Consider the following 14,823-nt stretch of genomic DNA (forward strand, 5'->3'; position numbering starts at 1 on the left):
AAAATTGATGTTTTTTATGGTATGAAATTCTGAATAAGATCACACTATAGGTTACAATGAAGTTGGTGTCAGTTTCCTAACAATGAACTTGGAGTTGTAATGCTGTCAGGCATGTGTGTAGTTCAATGTCATATGTTGTTAGAGTTGAACATTGCCTAACTTTCTATTTGTTACAACTCTCAAAATCAACGTCCTTATAGATCATATAATCTGCTTCCTGAATGGTGGTATTCTGAACAGTAAATCATAAAATTGAACGTCTGTGAGTGAACATCTGAGAATAACATCAGTAATTTACTTACTGCAACACTGTTGTTGTTGTTGTTGTTAGTTGTTGTCAAGTTGGCTCCAATTCATGGTGACCCTGTGTACAACAAAACAACACACTGCCCAGTCCTGTACCATCCTCACAATCTTTGCTATATTTGAGATGATAATTGCAGCCACTGTGTCAATCCATCTCGTTGAAGCTCTTCTCCTTTTTTGCTCATCTTCCACTTCACCAAGCATGAGATCCTTTTCCAGGAAATGGTTCCTTCTGACAACATGACCAAAGTAGATGAGATGAAGTCTGGCCATTCTCACTTCCAAGGAGCCTTCTGGCTATACTTCTTCCAGGACAGATTTGTTCATTCTTCTTACAGTACATGGTATTATAAGTATTCTTTACCAACATCATAATGCAGCATTGACTCTTCTTCAGTCTTCCTTATTCACTGTCTAGTTTTCACATGCATATGAAGTGATTGAAAGTACCATGGCTTGAGTCAGGCACCCTTCAAAGTGCCATCTTTGCTCTTTAACACTTTAAAGAGGCCTTTTTCAGCAGATTTTCCCCGTGCAATATGATATCTGATTTCTTGACTACTGCTTCCATGTGTGTTGATTGTGGATCCAAGTAATATGAAATCTTTGACAACTTCAATCTTTTCTCCATTTATTGTGATGCTACTTATTGATCCAGTTGTGAGGATTTTTGTTTTTGTTATGTTGAGGTGTAATACATACTGCAGACTATAGTCTTTAATCTTCATCAGTAAGTGCTTCAAGTCATCTTGACTTTCAGCAAGCAAGATTGTGCCATTTGCATATCACAGGTTGCTAAGAAGTCTTCCTCCAATTCTGATGCCATGTTGGTCTTAATTTTTTCCAGATTCTTGCATTATTTGCTCAGCATGCAGATTGAATAAGTATGATGAAAGGATACACCCTGATGCACACCATTCCTGATTTCAAACCATGCAGTCTTTACTTGTTCTGTTTGAACCACAGCCTCTTGGTTTGTGTACAGGTTTCTCAGGAGCACAATGAAGTGTTTTGGAATTCTCAAGCTTCACAACATTGTCCATAATTTTTTATGATCCACACAGTCAAATGCTTTTGCATAGTCAATAAAAAAATAAGTAAACATCTTTCTGGTATTCTTTGCTTTGAGCCAAGATCCACCTGGCATTAGCAATGATATTCGTCTTTCCACATCCTCTTCTGAATCCAGCTGGCATTTATGGCAGATTCCTGTCAATATACTGCTACAACCATTTTCTAATTATCTTTAGCAAGATTTTACTTGAGTGTGATATTAGTGATATTGTTTGATAATATCCACATTCTATTGGATCACCTGTCTTTGGAATGGGCACAAATATGGATCTCCACAGGTGTAATATGTATGTAGTACATATTTATAACAATATAAAACCAAGAAACCAAATTCACTGCCTTTGAGTTGATTCTGACACATAGTGATCCCCATTGGGTTTCCAAGGGTGTAAATCTTTATGGAAGCAGACTGCCTCATCTTTCCTCCATGGAGAAGCTGGTGAGTTCAAACCACCAAACTTTTGGTTAACAACCAAATGCCTTAACCAATATGCCACTGGAGAACATAGGACAGTCTTAAGTGTTGTTCTTCTTAACTTGAATACATTCTAAGTTGGGGACTACCTGTAGACACCTGGAGGTCAGACAAGGAGAGAGCAGACCCTATGGTCCCTGGAGTTTGAGCGGCCAAGGGTACTACTGGTGCTATCCTATTAGTTGTCTCAGGGCACAGCCTAGCCACGGTTGAAACAACCCAATGAGAATATGGCAAGCCCTCCAGCCAGTAGTCCTGTATCCAATTTGGGCTAACCATCTTGTAAGAATAACCTTGCTGTTTACTTACTAAGCCTCTTCAATGTTCCAAGCACCATGGTGAGCACTTGACATGCATTACCTTATCTAGATTCACAACAGCTTGTACCTTTTATAAAGATAAGGAAACAGAGGCTGAAAAAGTTGGCCTGCCAAGGTCAAAATGTTTGTAAGTAAGTGGTGGAACTGGGATTTGGAATCAGGACAATTTGCCTCCAAATCTTATATACTTTTTTGGCACACTGTACATACATACACACACATACATGTGGGCATGCATATGCATGTAGCCTGTAAGATTTTACAACCTGTTAAAAAAATAGAAGAGTTTGGTCTAGTTTGACATATTTGCTCATGGACACTTTGTAGCACAGTGGCAAAGAAAGACGTAGTGAAGGTTGGCCAGAAACCACTGGGCATCCTAAGGCAACTGGTGCTTTATCACCTGTCTGGGATTCTCCACCCTGGTTATTCATGTTGGCAGGGGATCCATGTGCTGACTACAGAATCCTGGTATGAGGTGCCAAAGAGGTCAGAGGGTTTGTTAAAATCAGTAAGTCACGAGAGTGAGAACCATCAACGACAGAGACTGCGTCACTTGCTATCTTCTTCCTCTGTCTTTACAGCCAACCTTCATTTGAAGCCCAGGGCTGTGGCTCTGGGGGAGCAGCCAGTGTACCACGGGCCTGTGCACTGCATGGCAACCATAGTGCGGAATGAGGGCCTGCTGGGCCTATACCGGGGTGCCAGTGCCATGCTGCTGAGGGATGTCCCAGGCTATTGCCTCTACTTCATCCCCTATGTGTTCTTGAATGAGTGGATCACACCTGAGGCCTGTGCAGGCCCCAGCCCCTGTGCTGTGTGGCTGGCGGGAGGCCTAGCAGGTAAGGGCAACAGTGACTGAAGCTCCATCACTGCACCAGCTACTATAGTGGGACAGCTGGGAAGTCTGTCTTACCCTTCTCTGCCCTGATGACAACAGGATTCATTGAGATGCTCACCCAACAGTTCTTTGTTAAGTATGTACTATGTGCCAAACCTGTCAGGCGGGTAAAAGGTTAGAAATGGGAAAGATCCCCTCCTTTTCCCTTATTTGGCAAGTCCTTATTTGGACTCCTGAACTTTCAGTCAATAGATATATTTTGATCACTTATCTATCTCAAGCATTACTGAGCTTGATAAGAAAATCTGATATCATGCTTCACCTTAATTGAATATCTGCTTACTGTCAACCTTTTTAGTGTTGAGGATTGTGTTAGTTCTATAAAGTAGGAATCAATCTCCCATTTTCTCAAGTAAAGGAGCTAAAATTCAGAGAGGTTAAGTAGCTAATCCAAGGTCACACTGCTAGTGCAGACAGGATAATGAATGGGGCTCTGCAGTCAGAAAGATCCAAGCTCAGAATCACATGCATTCATTTTGTGACCATGGCTGGCTATTTAACCTCCCTCTGCTTTTGTTTCCTCATCAGTAAAACAGAGAGGATATTACTAGCTGTGGCGTAGGGTTGTTGTAAGAATTCAAAAAGGTTGTGTATGATCAAGTACCTGAATCATGACAAATATGAAATAAGTTTATTCATCTATCCATTCAAAAAATATATAGAAGTCTTCCCGAGATAGATAACATTTGTTTACAAACCTGAAGTGTCCAGGCAGCAGAAATACCAAGCACCAAGGCCCTGTGGTAGACTCGAGTGCCTGGCATACTCAAGCTACAGCAAAGGGTTCAGGGTGGCTGTAGCTGAGTAAGAGGAAAGAAGTCAGAGAGGTAACGGAGAGTCAGATCATGGAGAGCCTTGAAAACCACTGCAAGGAAATTGCCTTCTGTCCCACATAAATAAGAGGTAGTACAGGGCTTCAAGGAGCTCTGGTAGCATAGTGGCTAAAGCACTTGACTGCTAACCAGAAGGCTGGCAGTTCAAACCCACCAGCCACTCCTCGGAAGGAAGGTTGAGCAATCCTACTTTTGTAGTGATACTGTCTCGGAAACCCAAGGAGGGGTCGCTATGAGTCGGGGCCGACTCAACGGCACATAACAACAACAACAACAACACAGGACTTCAAATAGGTAATGGTTTATGATTGCAGGATTTGTGTTATTGAAGAATTAATCTGGCTACTGTGAGGAAAGTCAATGTTAGGGGAACAAGGAACACCAGGTAGAAAGTTATTATAATAGTCAAAGCAAGAGCCCTTGGGGGCTCAGACCCAGGAAGGTATCTTTCTGTGGACATGGTGAAAACCAGTGGGAGCATTTAGATAGTAGCGGCAAGATGTTCTGAAGGATTATATGTGAAATTTGAAAGACAAAAAGGAGTTAAGGATGCTTCCCAAACTTTTGGCCTGAGAAACTGGAAGGATAAATTTCCATAAACTGAGTCGGGACTGCATGGGGAGAAGTCAGTGAGCAGCTGGTTTGTGCTGCAAGAGTTTGAGATGCCTGGTAGACATCCCAGGAGAGATGTCAAGTGGGATGCAGGAGGCTGGAGCTCCAGGGAGGAGCCTGGGCTGGAGATATGTGTTTGGGAGTCACCAACATAAAAATAGTATTTGGAGTTATTAGACTGGGTGTGATCACCTAAGGGAAGAAATAGAGGGGGTCAAGGACAGAGTCCTGGGCACTACAGCCTTTAGAGGTGGGGCAGATAATAAGTAAGAAGGAATGGGCAGGGAGCTAAGAAGGAAGGGAGGGAGAGAGAGAAAGAAGGAAAGAGGAAGGGATGAATGAGGTGTCCTAAAGCCTTGTGAAGGAGTAGAAAGAGCTCAACCATGATAAATACTGCTGAGAGGTCAAATGAGGTAGGAGGTGAGAGAATTGGCCATTGGCTTTGGAATGTGGAGTTTGACAAAAGCTATATTGGTGGAGAGAAAGATGTGAACATCTGATTGAAATGGAATCAAGTGAGAATGGGATGAAAGGTATTGGAGAAACCAAGTATGCAAGAACTTCTGCAAGACTTTGTTGTAATGAGAAACAGGGACGTGAGCTCCAGCTAGAAGGGGATCTGGAAGCCAAGGGAGGATTGCTTTTTGAAGCCGAGAGTGTGGTGTGCTTGATACTGATGGGAAAGATCCACTAGAGAAAAGAAAATTGAAATGTTTAGCTCTCCTCTTCTTCCTTTTCCTCATCAGCTATGCTTTAAACTTATAACTAATATATAACAAGGCCCACATTTTTACCACCATGTAGCAGTGTTCTTGCTCTGCCCCCATGCTTCTGAGGCCTGTATAGTGCTTGGCTCACAGTGAGTGCTCTATAAGTACTTGTTGGCTGAATGAACAAACAAGGCTCCCATCTGCTCTCATGTCTGCTGAGAGCAGGTGTGAGTGGCCAATAGGCAGATCTCCTTTGAAGAACCCTCATCCATGAGCTCAGAGACAGGGGAACATATCATGGCAGCACCTGGGCTAACTCTTGGGGAAGTGGCACATAAGGGTGTTCAAGTCCAGAGGGGCTCCCAGAGGTATATGGGAAGAAGTCTGAGGGGGCTGGATGCTGGGATGGGCAGAAGGAATCAGGGCAGACTGAGGGCTCCATTGCAAACCCCTGGACAGTAATTGCAAAACCCTGCAAACCAGCTGCCCTGGACTTTAGCATCAGTTTGTTTTTTCTCTCCCCACCCAAGAATGCACCACTTTCTGTGTTTATAGAGTAACCTGGTGCTGTTTTCCTAAAGTCAATTAATATCACAAAAGTTTCTAAACTAGGGCAGCTGAGGGTGACCCAATGGTACATGGTCCCAACACTTCTATCCCATATATTTGGAATAGAGATGGTTAAATACCTGACCTCACTCTTTTTACAATCTAGGCTGACCCTTCCTTGGCCACCAGCCTGTCTGAAAGTGTTTAACATTTTTGTGTTCAGAATAAATCCTGCTTCTGGGAAGGTTCAAACCTTTAGCCCCAGGCTTCACCCTGGCTTCTTTCTCCTGGGATGATGCTGCAAAGTATTAGTTATCTTGTGGTTGTTTCTCAGTAAAAACTGCTGCTTAAAGCTGCCATTTATGGAGCACAGTCGTGTACCTGCCACTGTGCTAGATGCTATATAGGCATTGGTCATTTGGTCCTCACAGCAACAAGAAGGTAGGTTCTGATGTCCCATTGTACAGATGAAGGGATGAATGCAAGTCCTACAGCAAGTGGTGGAGGGAGGATCAGGACCCTGCCTTCCCAGGTTCTAACCCTGAGCCCAGCCCCCAACACCTGTTTGTTTTTTTCTCTTTTTACAGGAGCAATTTCTTGGGGGACAGCAACTCCTATGGATGTCGTGAAAAGTCGACTCCAGGCTGATGGGGTTTATTTCAGCAAATACAAAGGTGTCTTGGACTGTATCTCCCAGAGTTACCAACAGGAAGGTCTTAAAGTAAGCCCCATAGCAGTCATGCAAGGTCAATTCCAGTCCCTGGAAGGTGGTTCAGACATTTAGGGGGATATAAGATGATAGAGAAAGCAATCAGGAAATCAACAGGGTGATGGTTATCATTTTCAAAAACTATGCAGGGGCACCGCACCAAAACCTTCTCTGTGTTATCTGTCTAACCTCACCCCAGGCAGGTGGAGTGTGTAGGTGTACATCCCACCTGACAAAAGTTCAGAAAGGACTTGTAACCTGCTTGGGCTCACACCTGGAGCATGGCAGAGCCAGGTCCTGAACCCATGTTTGTCTATTCCCAAAGCCTGTAGTCTCATCAAGATAGGGTGGGACACCCTGCCTTACTCACTGCTCACCTTCTCCCTTTCCCTCAGTGGGAAGTTCCAAGGCCACTTTCCACCCTTCCTATCCCTCAGTCATCACATCTTGCCAGCTCTGATATGCCTTCCACTCTCTACTCCACCCTAGTTTGGCCCCCATCAGCTCTGGTCTCAGCTAGTGAGGCAGCCTCCAAACCTCCAGGCTAGTTCCTTAGGCTTTGTCTCCTTTATCTCTTTTCCCTGCAGCCAAAGGGCTGATCCTAAACACAAGTCTTATCTTACTCCTCTCCACCTCAAAATTGTCCCTGAAGGAAGCACACTTCCACATCTGCTGTCCAAATTTTCAAATGAATTAATCTCCCATCTATCTCTCCCACCAAGACTCCCGCTGGCTCCCGCCAGAGAAGCCATCAGGCTCATTTTTCCTCAAATGGACCCCTTGCTTCCTTGGCATGGCTCTTAGACTCATCAGACTTGCCTTCAAAGACAGGCCCAGCTATTCATGTGCAGGGAATCTAGGCAAACCACTTCTCTGCACCTCAATTTCTTCAAGGATAATTATCCCTATCATGAAGGACAGAGTTGTGCATGGATAAAATTAAGTAATACAATTTAAATATGCTTAGCTTAATGCATAACACATAGGAAACATTAGGAAAGAGTTGAACATTTGTAATCAGTATTGACATGAATTATTATTAGCTGTTATTATTAGGTGCTGTCCAGTACAACACAATGAAACATTGCCTGGTCTTGCACCATCCTCACAATCGTTGCTATGTGTGGGCCAATTGTTGCAGGCACTGTGCCATTCCATCTCATTGAGGATTTTCCTCTTTTTCACTGACCCTCTACTTTACCAAGCATTATGTCCTTCTCCAAGAACTAGTCCCTCCTGACAACATACACAAAGTACGTGAGATGAAGTCCCACCATCCTTGCTTCTAAGGAGCATTCTGGTTGTCCTTCTTCCAAGGTAGATTTGTTCATTTTTCTGGTATCCATGGTAAATTTACTATTCTTCACCAACACCATAATTTAAAGGCATCAATTCTTCTATCTTCCTTATTCACTGTCCAGCTTTTGCATGCATAGGAGATGACTAAAATTATCATGGTTCAGTTCAGGTGTACCTTAGTCCTCAAAGTAACATCTTTGCTTCATAGGAGTACTATTTCATTGGTGTTAGTGCTACTGGGCTCTGAGCCTTTTCTCACATCATTCCCTCACACCAGCCCTGCCAGATAAATTCTACCCATCCTTCTCATAAGTTCAATATTAATTTGACAAATACTTATTTTTAGAGCACCTGAAGTGTGCTAGACATAGTTCTAAGACCTGGGGACACAGAAGTAAACAACAGAGGAAAAGTCCATGCTCTTATATGCTAGTGAGTCAAGAGTAGGACCTAGTTCCAAGGCTACATTAATAGAAATATAGAAGGTACAGTAAGGGAGGTAGAACTCAGCCCTTATGAGATCACAACTGGAATGTTGTGTTCACCTCTGGTTACCACTGATTGTACTCCAGGGATAAAGATGAGAGCTTGGACATCATATCTTATGAAGAAAGCCTAGAGGGTTGAAATTCCTTAAACTTAAGGATTTGTCCATTCTTATGATTTAGTTTTTTCTCTTTTTATAAAAGCTTCTCTGACTGATGTGTATAGCCTCCATTGTACAGTTTTGTGATTTAACCAACAAGACGTACCAAAAACCAAAACCAAACTCACTGCCATCAAGTTGATTCCAACTCATAGTGACCCCTTTCGGTTTCTGAGGAAGTAAATCTTCATAGAAGTAGATTGCCCAGTCTTCCTTCTGCAGAGTGGCTGGTAGGTTTGAACCACCAACCTTCTGGTTAGCAGTTAAATGCCTTAGGCACTACACCACCAGAGCCCCTTACAACAAGTACAGAGGGAAACAAAAGAGAGATTAAAACAGGATACACTATTTTCTTTTGAGATGTTTTTGTCTGTTTCCTAAAATATCAGTGTATCATAATTCTAAAAAGCTCATAGAGGCAAAATATATTGCTGATATTATTTCCTCCCAAAATGACTGTGCTCTGTAAAAAACAAGGTCATAGAAGGAAGCTGAGACCAGGTGATCAATGTCTTAATGTCAGTAGTGTTGGATCCAGAGTGACTATTCAGAGGCAGGTTTTAAGAAAGATAACAATGTTCAGCTTAATAGGCCACCTCATTCACCAGATGGATCTAAATTTATTATTATTATTATTAACTAGAACGTGGAAACGTCAACAGGTATAAAATGTCCCTCCTGAAGTCCTCATTCCTCCGCTCAAAGGTAATCACTGTTAGGAGTTTCTTGTGACATATTCCAAAAATATCTACAGCATGTGCAAGCAGATATGTATGTATACATAGATATACATGTTTATATACATGTACATTTAAGTATACATATTCCATTGCCATTGGGTCGATTCTGATTCATGGTTCCTCATGTATTACAAAGTAGAACTACTCCGTAAGTTTTTTCTGGTTGTAATATTTACAGAAGAAGATTGTCCAGTCATTCTTCCCCAGGGCCTCTGGAAAAAAAAAAAAAAAACACCAAACCCACTGCCGTTGAGTTGATTCTGACTCATAGTGACCCCCATTGGGTTTCCAAGGCATCAAATCTTTACAGAAGTAGATTGTCTGGTCTTGCTTCCACGGAGTGGCTGGTGGGTTTGAACCACCAATCTTCTGGTTAGCAGTCAGATGCCTTAGGCACTGTGTACCAGAGCTCCCCTAGGACCTCTGGGTGGGTTCAGACAGTTAACCTTTAGGCTAGTAGTCAAGCACAAAGTGTGCCACCCAAGGACCCATAAATATAGATAACATGAAAAGAGAAAACACATAAAGTCCTGGAAATTTGTTTTTTTTTCAAAGACAGATTTCAGCAGCAGTGCGAGTAGTGCCTTTTTGCAGGGCCCAAGGGATGGTGCCAGGTCCCAAGGGGATTAGTCTGTGGCTCAAAGGAGCAGCCATTCTCAATTTTTTCCCCCTTGTGGCTCACTGAGGTAGATCATGAAACCCTAAGCTTGTCATTACGTAACCTGTTCTACTTTCCTATAGAAGAACCTAGTGATCATAAAGAATTAGAAAGGAATAAAATAATGAAAATGATGCCTGATTTTAATAACTCTTTGTAACTCACTTGATGATTACAAATAGAACAGCCTTTAATTTAGTGGAAATTAGAAGTCCATGAACTTGTGGCCCATTACTGCATAAGCACAGAAGGAAGGCCTGGTAATTTTAGATCCATTCTTGGCCCACTTGGAGAATCATCTTGGACTATATGGACAGTGGGACATACTTGAGAGACTTATTATCTAAAATAAGGAGTCTGGAGGAGAGATAGGTGTCCTTTTAACTCCACAGTGGTCGTTGTTATGAAGGAGTTTGTTTGAGAGGATGAGACTTTAGGGAACGACCTAGAGGAACATTTCTAGGAAAACAAGCTTCTTGAGGAACCTGTCCTATCGTGGTCCTGTGGTTCTACCCCTTAAGGGGTGAAGCCCTTCCTCACCTCCAGGAATCTCCTGTCCCCCTAGGGACTACATCTTTCAGCTCAGAGACTACTTCTTCATTTCTTCATGTCCAGGATTTCAGTCATCCATCTATCCATCCTCCCATTGATTCATTTAACAAATATTTAGGAGATTCTGCTCTGGGTCAAGCCACTGACCTGCCCTCTATGATTAATGGTGAGACAGACAAGTTCTGGGTGATGGGAAGACAGTAGGAAGAGCTGTGAAGGGGGCATATTGGGTATTAAGAGGTCACAGTCCATATGCAGCTTGCAGTGGCATGGAGGGCTACCAGGATCCTCTGACCAGGTTTGGGTTGCATTCCAGTCTGAAGGGACCCAAAAAGACCCAGTGGGAGGGGGCCAGGTGCCATAGAGGAATCACAGGCCTTTAGCCTGCTCAGAATATCAGATGGGAGAGGCTGGCTAGAAACTGCTCTGGACCAGTGCATGGGGAGCCTTGCAAACCAGTGAAGGGGTGTGGACATGATTCTGGTGGTGTGAAGTCATTAAGGCTTTGGGGGGAGACTTGGTTTGGTGGTTCCGTGTTCTGAAAATTCAGGATAAGAGCCAATTGGTCTGCAGTTTGCCTTTTTTGGGCTTGGCTGCAGCTGCTGGAGGGCAAGCATGTCTGCCATTTGAAGTGGCCCAGGGCTTCTGCAGGGCTCTGCACTGTGGGAGAGGAGGCTTCCACTCCCAGTGAGGTCCTGCCTGGCTTGGCCTTTCAGAGTACAGCCAAGCCCAAGCCCACAGGGAGCCTCTATGGGCACCCCCATGGAATTTTCCTCTTGGATCCTAACCCAGTTCCTCCCTGTTATTCAGTTACTCTGGGTGAGCCTGTGGAATTCCAGAAAGGTTAGACATTAGAAAGGAGTGTTAATGTTACAAGGATCCTTCTCAGCTCTGCTTAAATGGCTCTAGGATTTGACTGAGCCACTCAGTTAACCTCTGGGATCCTGATTCATCAGCTTCCTTCCTTGGGACCAAGACTACTTCCAAGGCCCACTGATACCCCTTTCCCATTTAAGCTTCATGCTGGAGTGTCCCAAGGTGCAGCCATCTCCCCGAAGAATGTGGGCTTCTGGTAATATTAAAGGAACTCTGGTGATGTAGTGCCTAAGGCATGTGACTGCTAACCAGAAGGCTGGCAGTTCAAACCCACCAGCCACTCCTCGGAAGGAAGATGGGGCAATCTACGTCCATACTGATACTGCCTTGGAAAGTCAAGGAGGGGTCGCTATGAGTCAGGTCCAACTCGAGGGCAGTGAGGTTTTTTTTTTTTTTTTTTGGGGGGGGGGCAGGTAGTATTAAAGGCAGAGTTTAACTGTTCATAAAGATAGGCCATTATTCCTCAGCACTGATACTGATGGTTGAGGTCGAGTCCTAGTATAATAAAAACAAAACAAAACTCACTGCCATCTAGTCTATTCCAACTCATAGAGACCCTCATTGGGTTTCCAAGGCAGTAAACCTTTACAGAAGTGGATTGCTCCATGTTTCTCCTGAAGACAGGCTGGTGAACTGCAAACCTTCTGGTTAGCAGTCAAATGCCTTAGGCACTGCACCACCAGAGCTCCAAGAGTCCTAGTATGGACTATTGTATTTTTACACAAATGACGTGCACATTCTACATTACTTTGCCAACCTGCCACCCTTCTACTCCCTGCCCCCACACCAGGTAGTTTTGTAAGCTCATTATGTCATTTTTTTTTCATGTTGTTGTAAAAAAATAAGCATAAGTGAACTTATGAAAATAATTCATGGAGGGAGTGCTCAGTAGGCAAACAAATGTAGAGTATGCCCATTATTTGAGTAAAAATATTGTACTGACTTTAATAATAATGATGGTGATGATATTATCAACAGTTAATTATGCTTACAGCATGTCAGGGACCATGTAGGTGCTGTAAAGGTGTTATCTCATTTATTCCCTTAACAATCCTATCAGGTAAATGTTATTACTAACATTTTACAGTTGGGAAAATTGAAGTCCAGACTGTTTGCCACTCACATGGTTATTAGATGGCAAAGCATTACCTCAGCTCCATGTCTGCAGACTCATAAGTACTGCTTGACTGCTTCCTCATGCTGCCAGTTTGGAGATTGTATTGTGACACATTTGTAACAGTGGCTGGTCATGGCTGGCATTCTGTGCACCATTGCAGAGTGAGTTGAGTGGAGAGTGAGGACCTCCAGATTGCAGAGAATTGTGTGTGTTTGCGTGCAGGTGTGTGCGTAGTGGACAGAGAGAGAGAGAGAGAGAGAGAGAGAGAGAGAGAGCAATTAAATAAATGTACATGGGATTTTGCAGGATTCTGCAGTTTGACTGTAGTAGCACGAGAATCTGGGAGAAAAAGAGCCATCAGACATAACATGGATCAGAGAAGGGGACAGCTGGGGCACCATGTATTGTCGCTACCTAAACAGGTTCTTTGGGCTCTGGGGGTCCAGCTTAAGAAAAGGATGTGGGGTGGGATAGCCCCTAGCCTTCCTTTGCCTGGCAGATGTGGTCCCATAGAAGGTGAGGGCCAGTCCCCTGGAATAATCTTGGCGCCTGTGCAAAGGTGTTTTTCAGGGGCATCACTGTGAATGCTGTGCGGGGGTTCCCCATGAGTGCAGCCATGTTCCTTGGCTATGAGCTGTCACTGCAGGCGATCCGCGGGGACCACACGGCAACAGATCCATGAGCCCAGGTCAGTGTGCTTCCTTCCTGGCCTTTGGGCTTCCCCAGGTTTGAAATTCTTCTTTGTCATAGAAACGTTATGGTCCTCTGAAATGTACCTGTGTCATTCATATCTGACTAATCTTTGTTAGGTCTAATCTTTTGTTAGGTCTGGGCTAGAATTGCCACACTGGTTGTCATCAGAAAGCACTTCTGAAATGCCCACCTGTGATGGTCAAGGCCTCAGTAACTGAGGCCACACAGATCTGCCCTGTTTAGAGCAAGCTCGTATTTTCCCACTCAGCAGCTTTAGCAGCTCTTGGAGAGAAGTGCTTTTAGCTTCACTGTACAGATGCAATGACCAAGGCTCAGAAGTGAGGACTCAAGCCAAGGTGTTCAGCCACTTGCTCCCCTGAGACCTCAAAGCCTGAGTCTGTTAGCCACCAATAGGTGCCTAGATTTGGATTTCTGCCATTTTTCCCTGCCTCCTGTGTCCTTTTTCCTTCCTCTTTACAGAAAGATCACTGCAGCCAGAAGGATCTTATAAAAACAGAAATCTGATCAAGTGACTCGCTTGTTCAACCCCCCTCCATGGCTCCCCATTGCCCTCCAGATAAAGCATCAGTCTCATTTCTCACCACCATCCTAAGCATATCATCTTCTTTCTTGCTTCTGGATCTTTGCTTATGCTATTGTCTGTCTGACACACTCTTATCACTTCTTCCCCCATTGTCTTCATTGTCCTTTGACTTCACCAACTCATCTTTGTCTTCTATGCCTTGGGTTAGAAGTCTCCTCCTCCAGGAAGCCTTCTCTGATGCCTCAGCTGGAATGAGTTGTATCTTTTAGGCTCCCATAGCCTCTGTTCATCCACTACCATATCACGCTGCACTATACCTACTTGATTACTCTACTCACTCCCCAACCAGCATGAAAGTTCCAGGAGAGCTGCAATCACACATGGCCACTCAGAAACATTGGGGCATGGATGAATGATCAACCTTCAAAAGCCCCTCAGTTCCATCTCTCCCTCCTTGCTTTTTCTCCCTGGTGTCTCCTTCTGTGGCCCCAAACTAGTTACCTGCAAAGCTCAGACAATAAACTGAGGTGTCAATGGATTTTCTAGTCCACGAAGACATCATTTTGCTTCCACCTTGTTACTGCAAATTCTCTCCAAAATTTCAGGATCTGCTTCCCACCTTCATCAGCACAGACATAAAACATCACCTCTGCCTTCCCTCTGGGGTGGCAGAACTTGTTGGTAGCACAGTTCCCCCAGGATTCATGAATGGCATAGAAGATTGATGTAGGGAAAGGGCATGATCAGTCAAGCTGACCAGAATGAGCCCAGGATAGGTCCTAACAGTTCACTTTAAATAACACGTATTTAGTTATTTACCAAAGCTCTGATATTCACAACTTTTCTGATCTTTTGTCCTTTCTTATAAAAGTAGAAGAGTAACAACACATTTTGCATAATAATTATTATACAACCTACTAGTATTAATTAGCATTGTTATAATTAGTATTGCTGTAATTAGTATTATACTAATTAGTATAATACTTAATTATATTATGTATAGTTAATTATAGGAGGTGTAATTAATTAGTATTAGGGTTATGACCAGGGCAGGGGAGAGAAGTTATTTTGTTCTTAAAGCTGTACTCAGATATCAGCCACTCTACCCTTTTAACGGGAGCTCTGGTAGCATAGTGGCTAAGGCACTTGACTGCTCACCAGATGGCTGGCGGTTCAAACCCATCAGCCACTCCTCGGAAGGAAGGTTGG

At 43.6% G+C, this 14,823-nt stretch overlaps 1 protein-coding gene across 1 annotated transcript in view; it reads left to right on the forward strand.

The window, feature by feature from the left end:
• Positions 1-13,059, forward strand: part of SLC25A48 (solute carrier family 25 member 48) — an 84,448-nt gene extending 71,389 nt beyond the window's left edge. Inside the window, exons 6-8 of the mRNA XM_042781374.1 lie at positions 2,760-3,017; positions 6,368-6,501; positions 12,937-13,059. Coding sequence (XP_042637308.1) covers positions 2,760-3,017; positions 6,368-6,501; positions 12,937-13,059 — 515 coding nt within the window. The remainder of the gene's footprint in view (positions 1-2,759; positions 3,018-6,367; positions 6,502-12,936) is intronic.
• The last annotated feature ends 1,764 nt before the right edge of the window (positions 13,060-14,823 follow it).

This window comes from Orycteropus afer, unplaced genomic scaffold (assembly GCF_000298275.1).
Source record: "Orycteropus afer afer isolate SDZICR_OR568_19922 unplaced genomic scaffold, OryAfe1.0 scaffold00112, whole genome shotgun sequence".
In the NCBI taxonomy this organism is placed as follows: Eukaryota; Metazoa; Chordata; class Mammalia; order Tubulidentata; family Orycteropodidae; genus Orycteropus; species Orycteropus afer.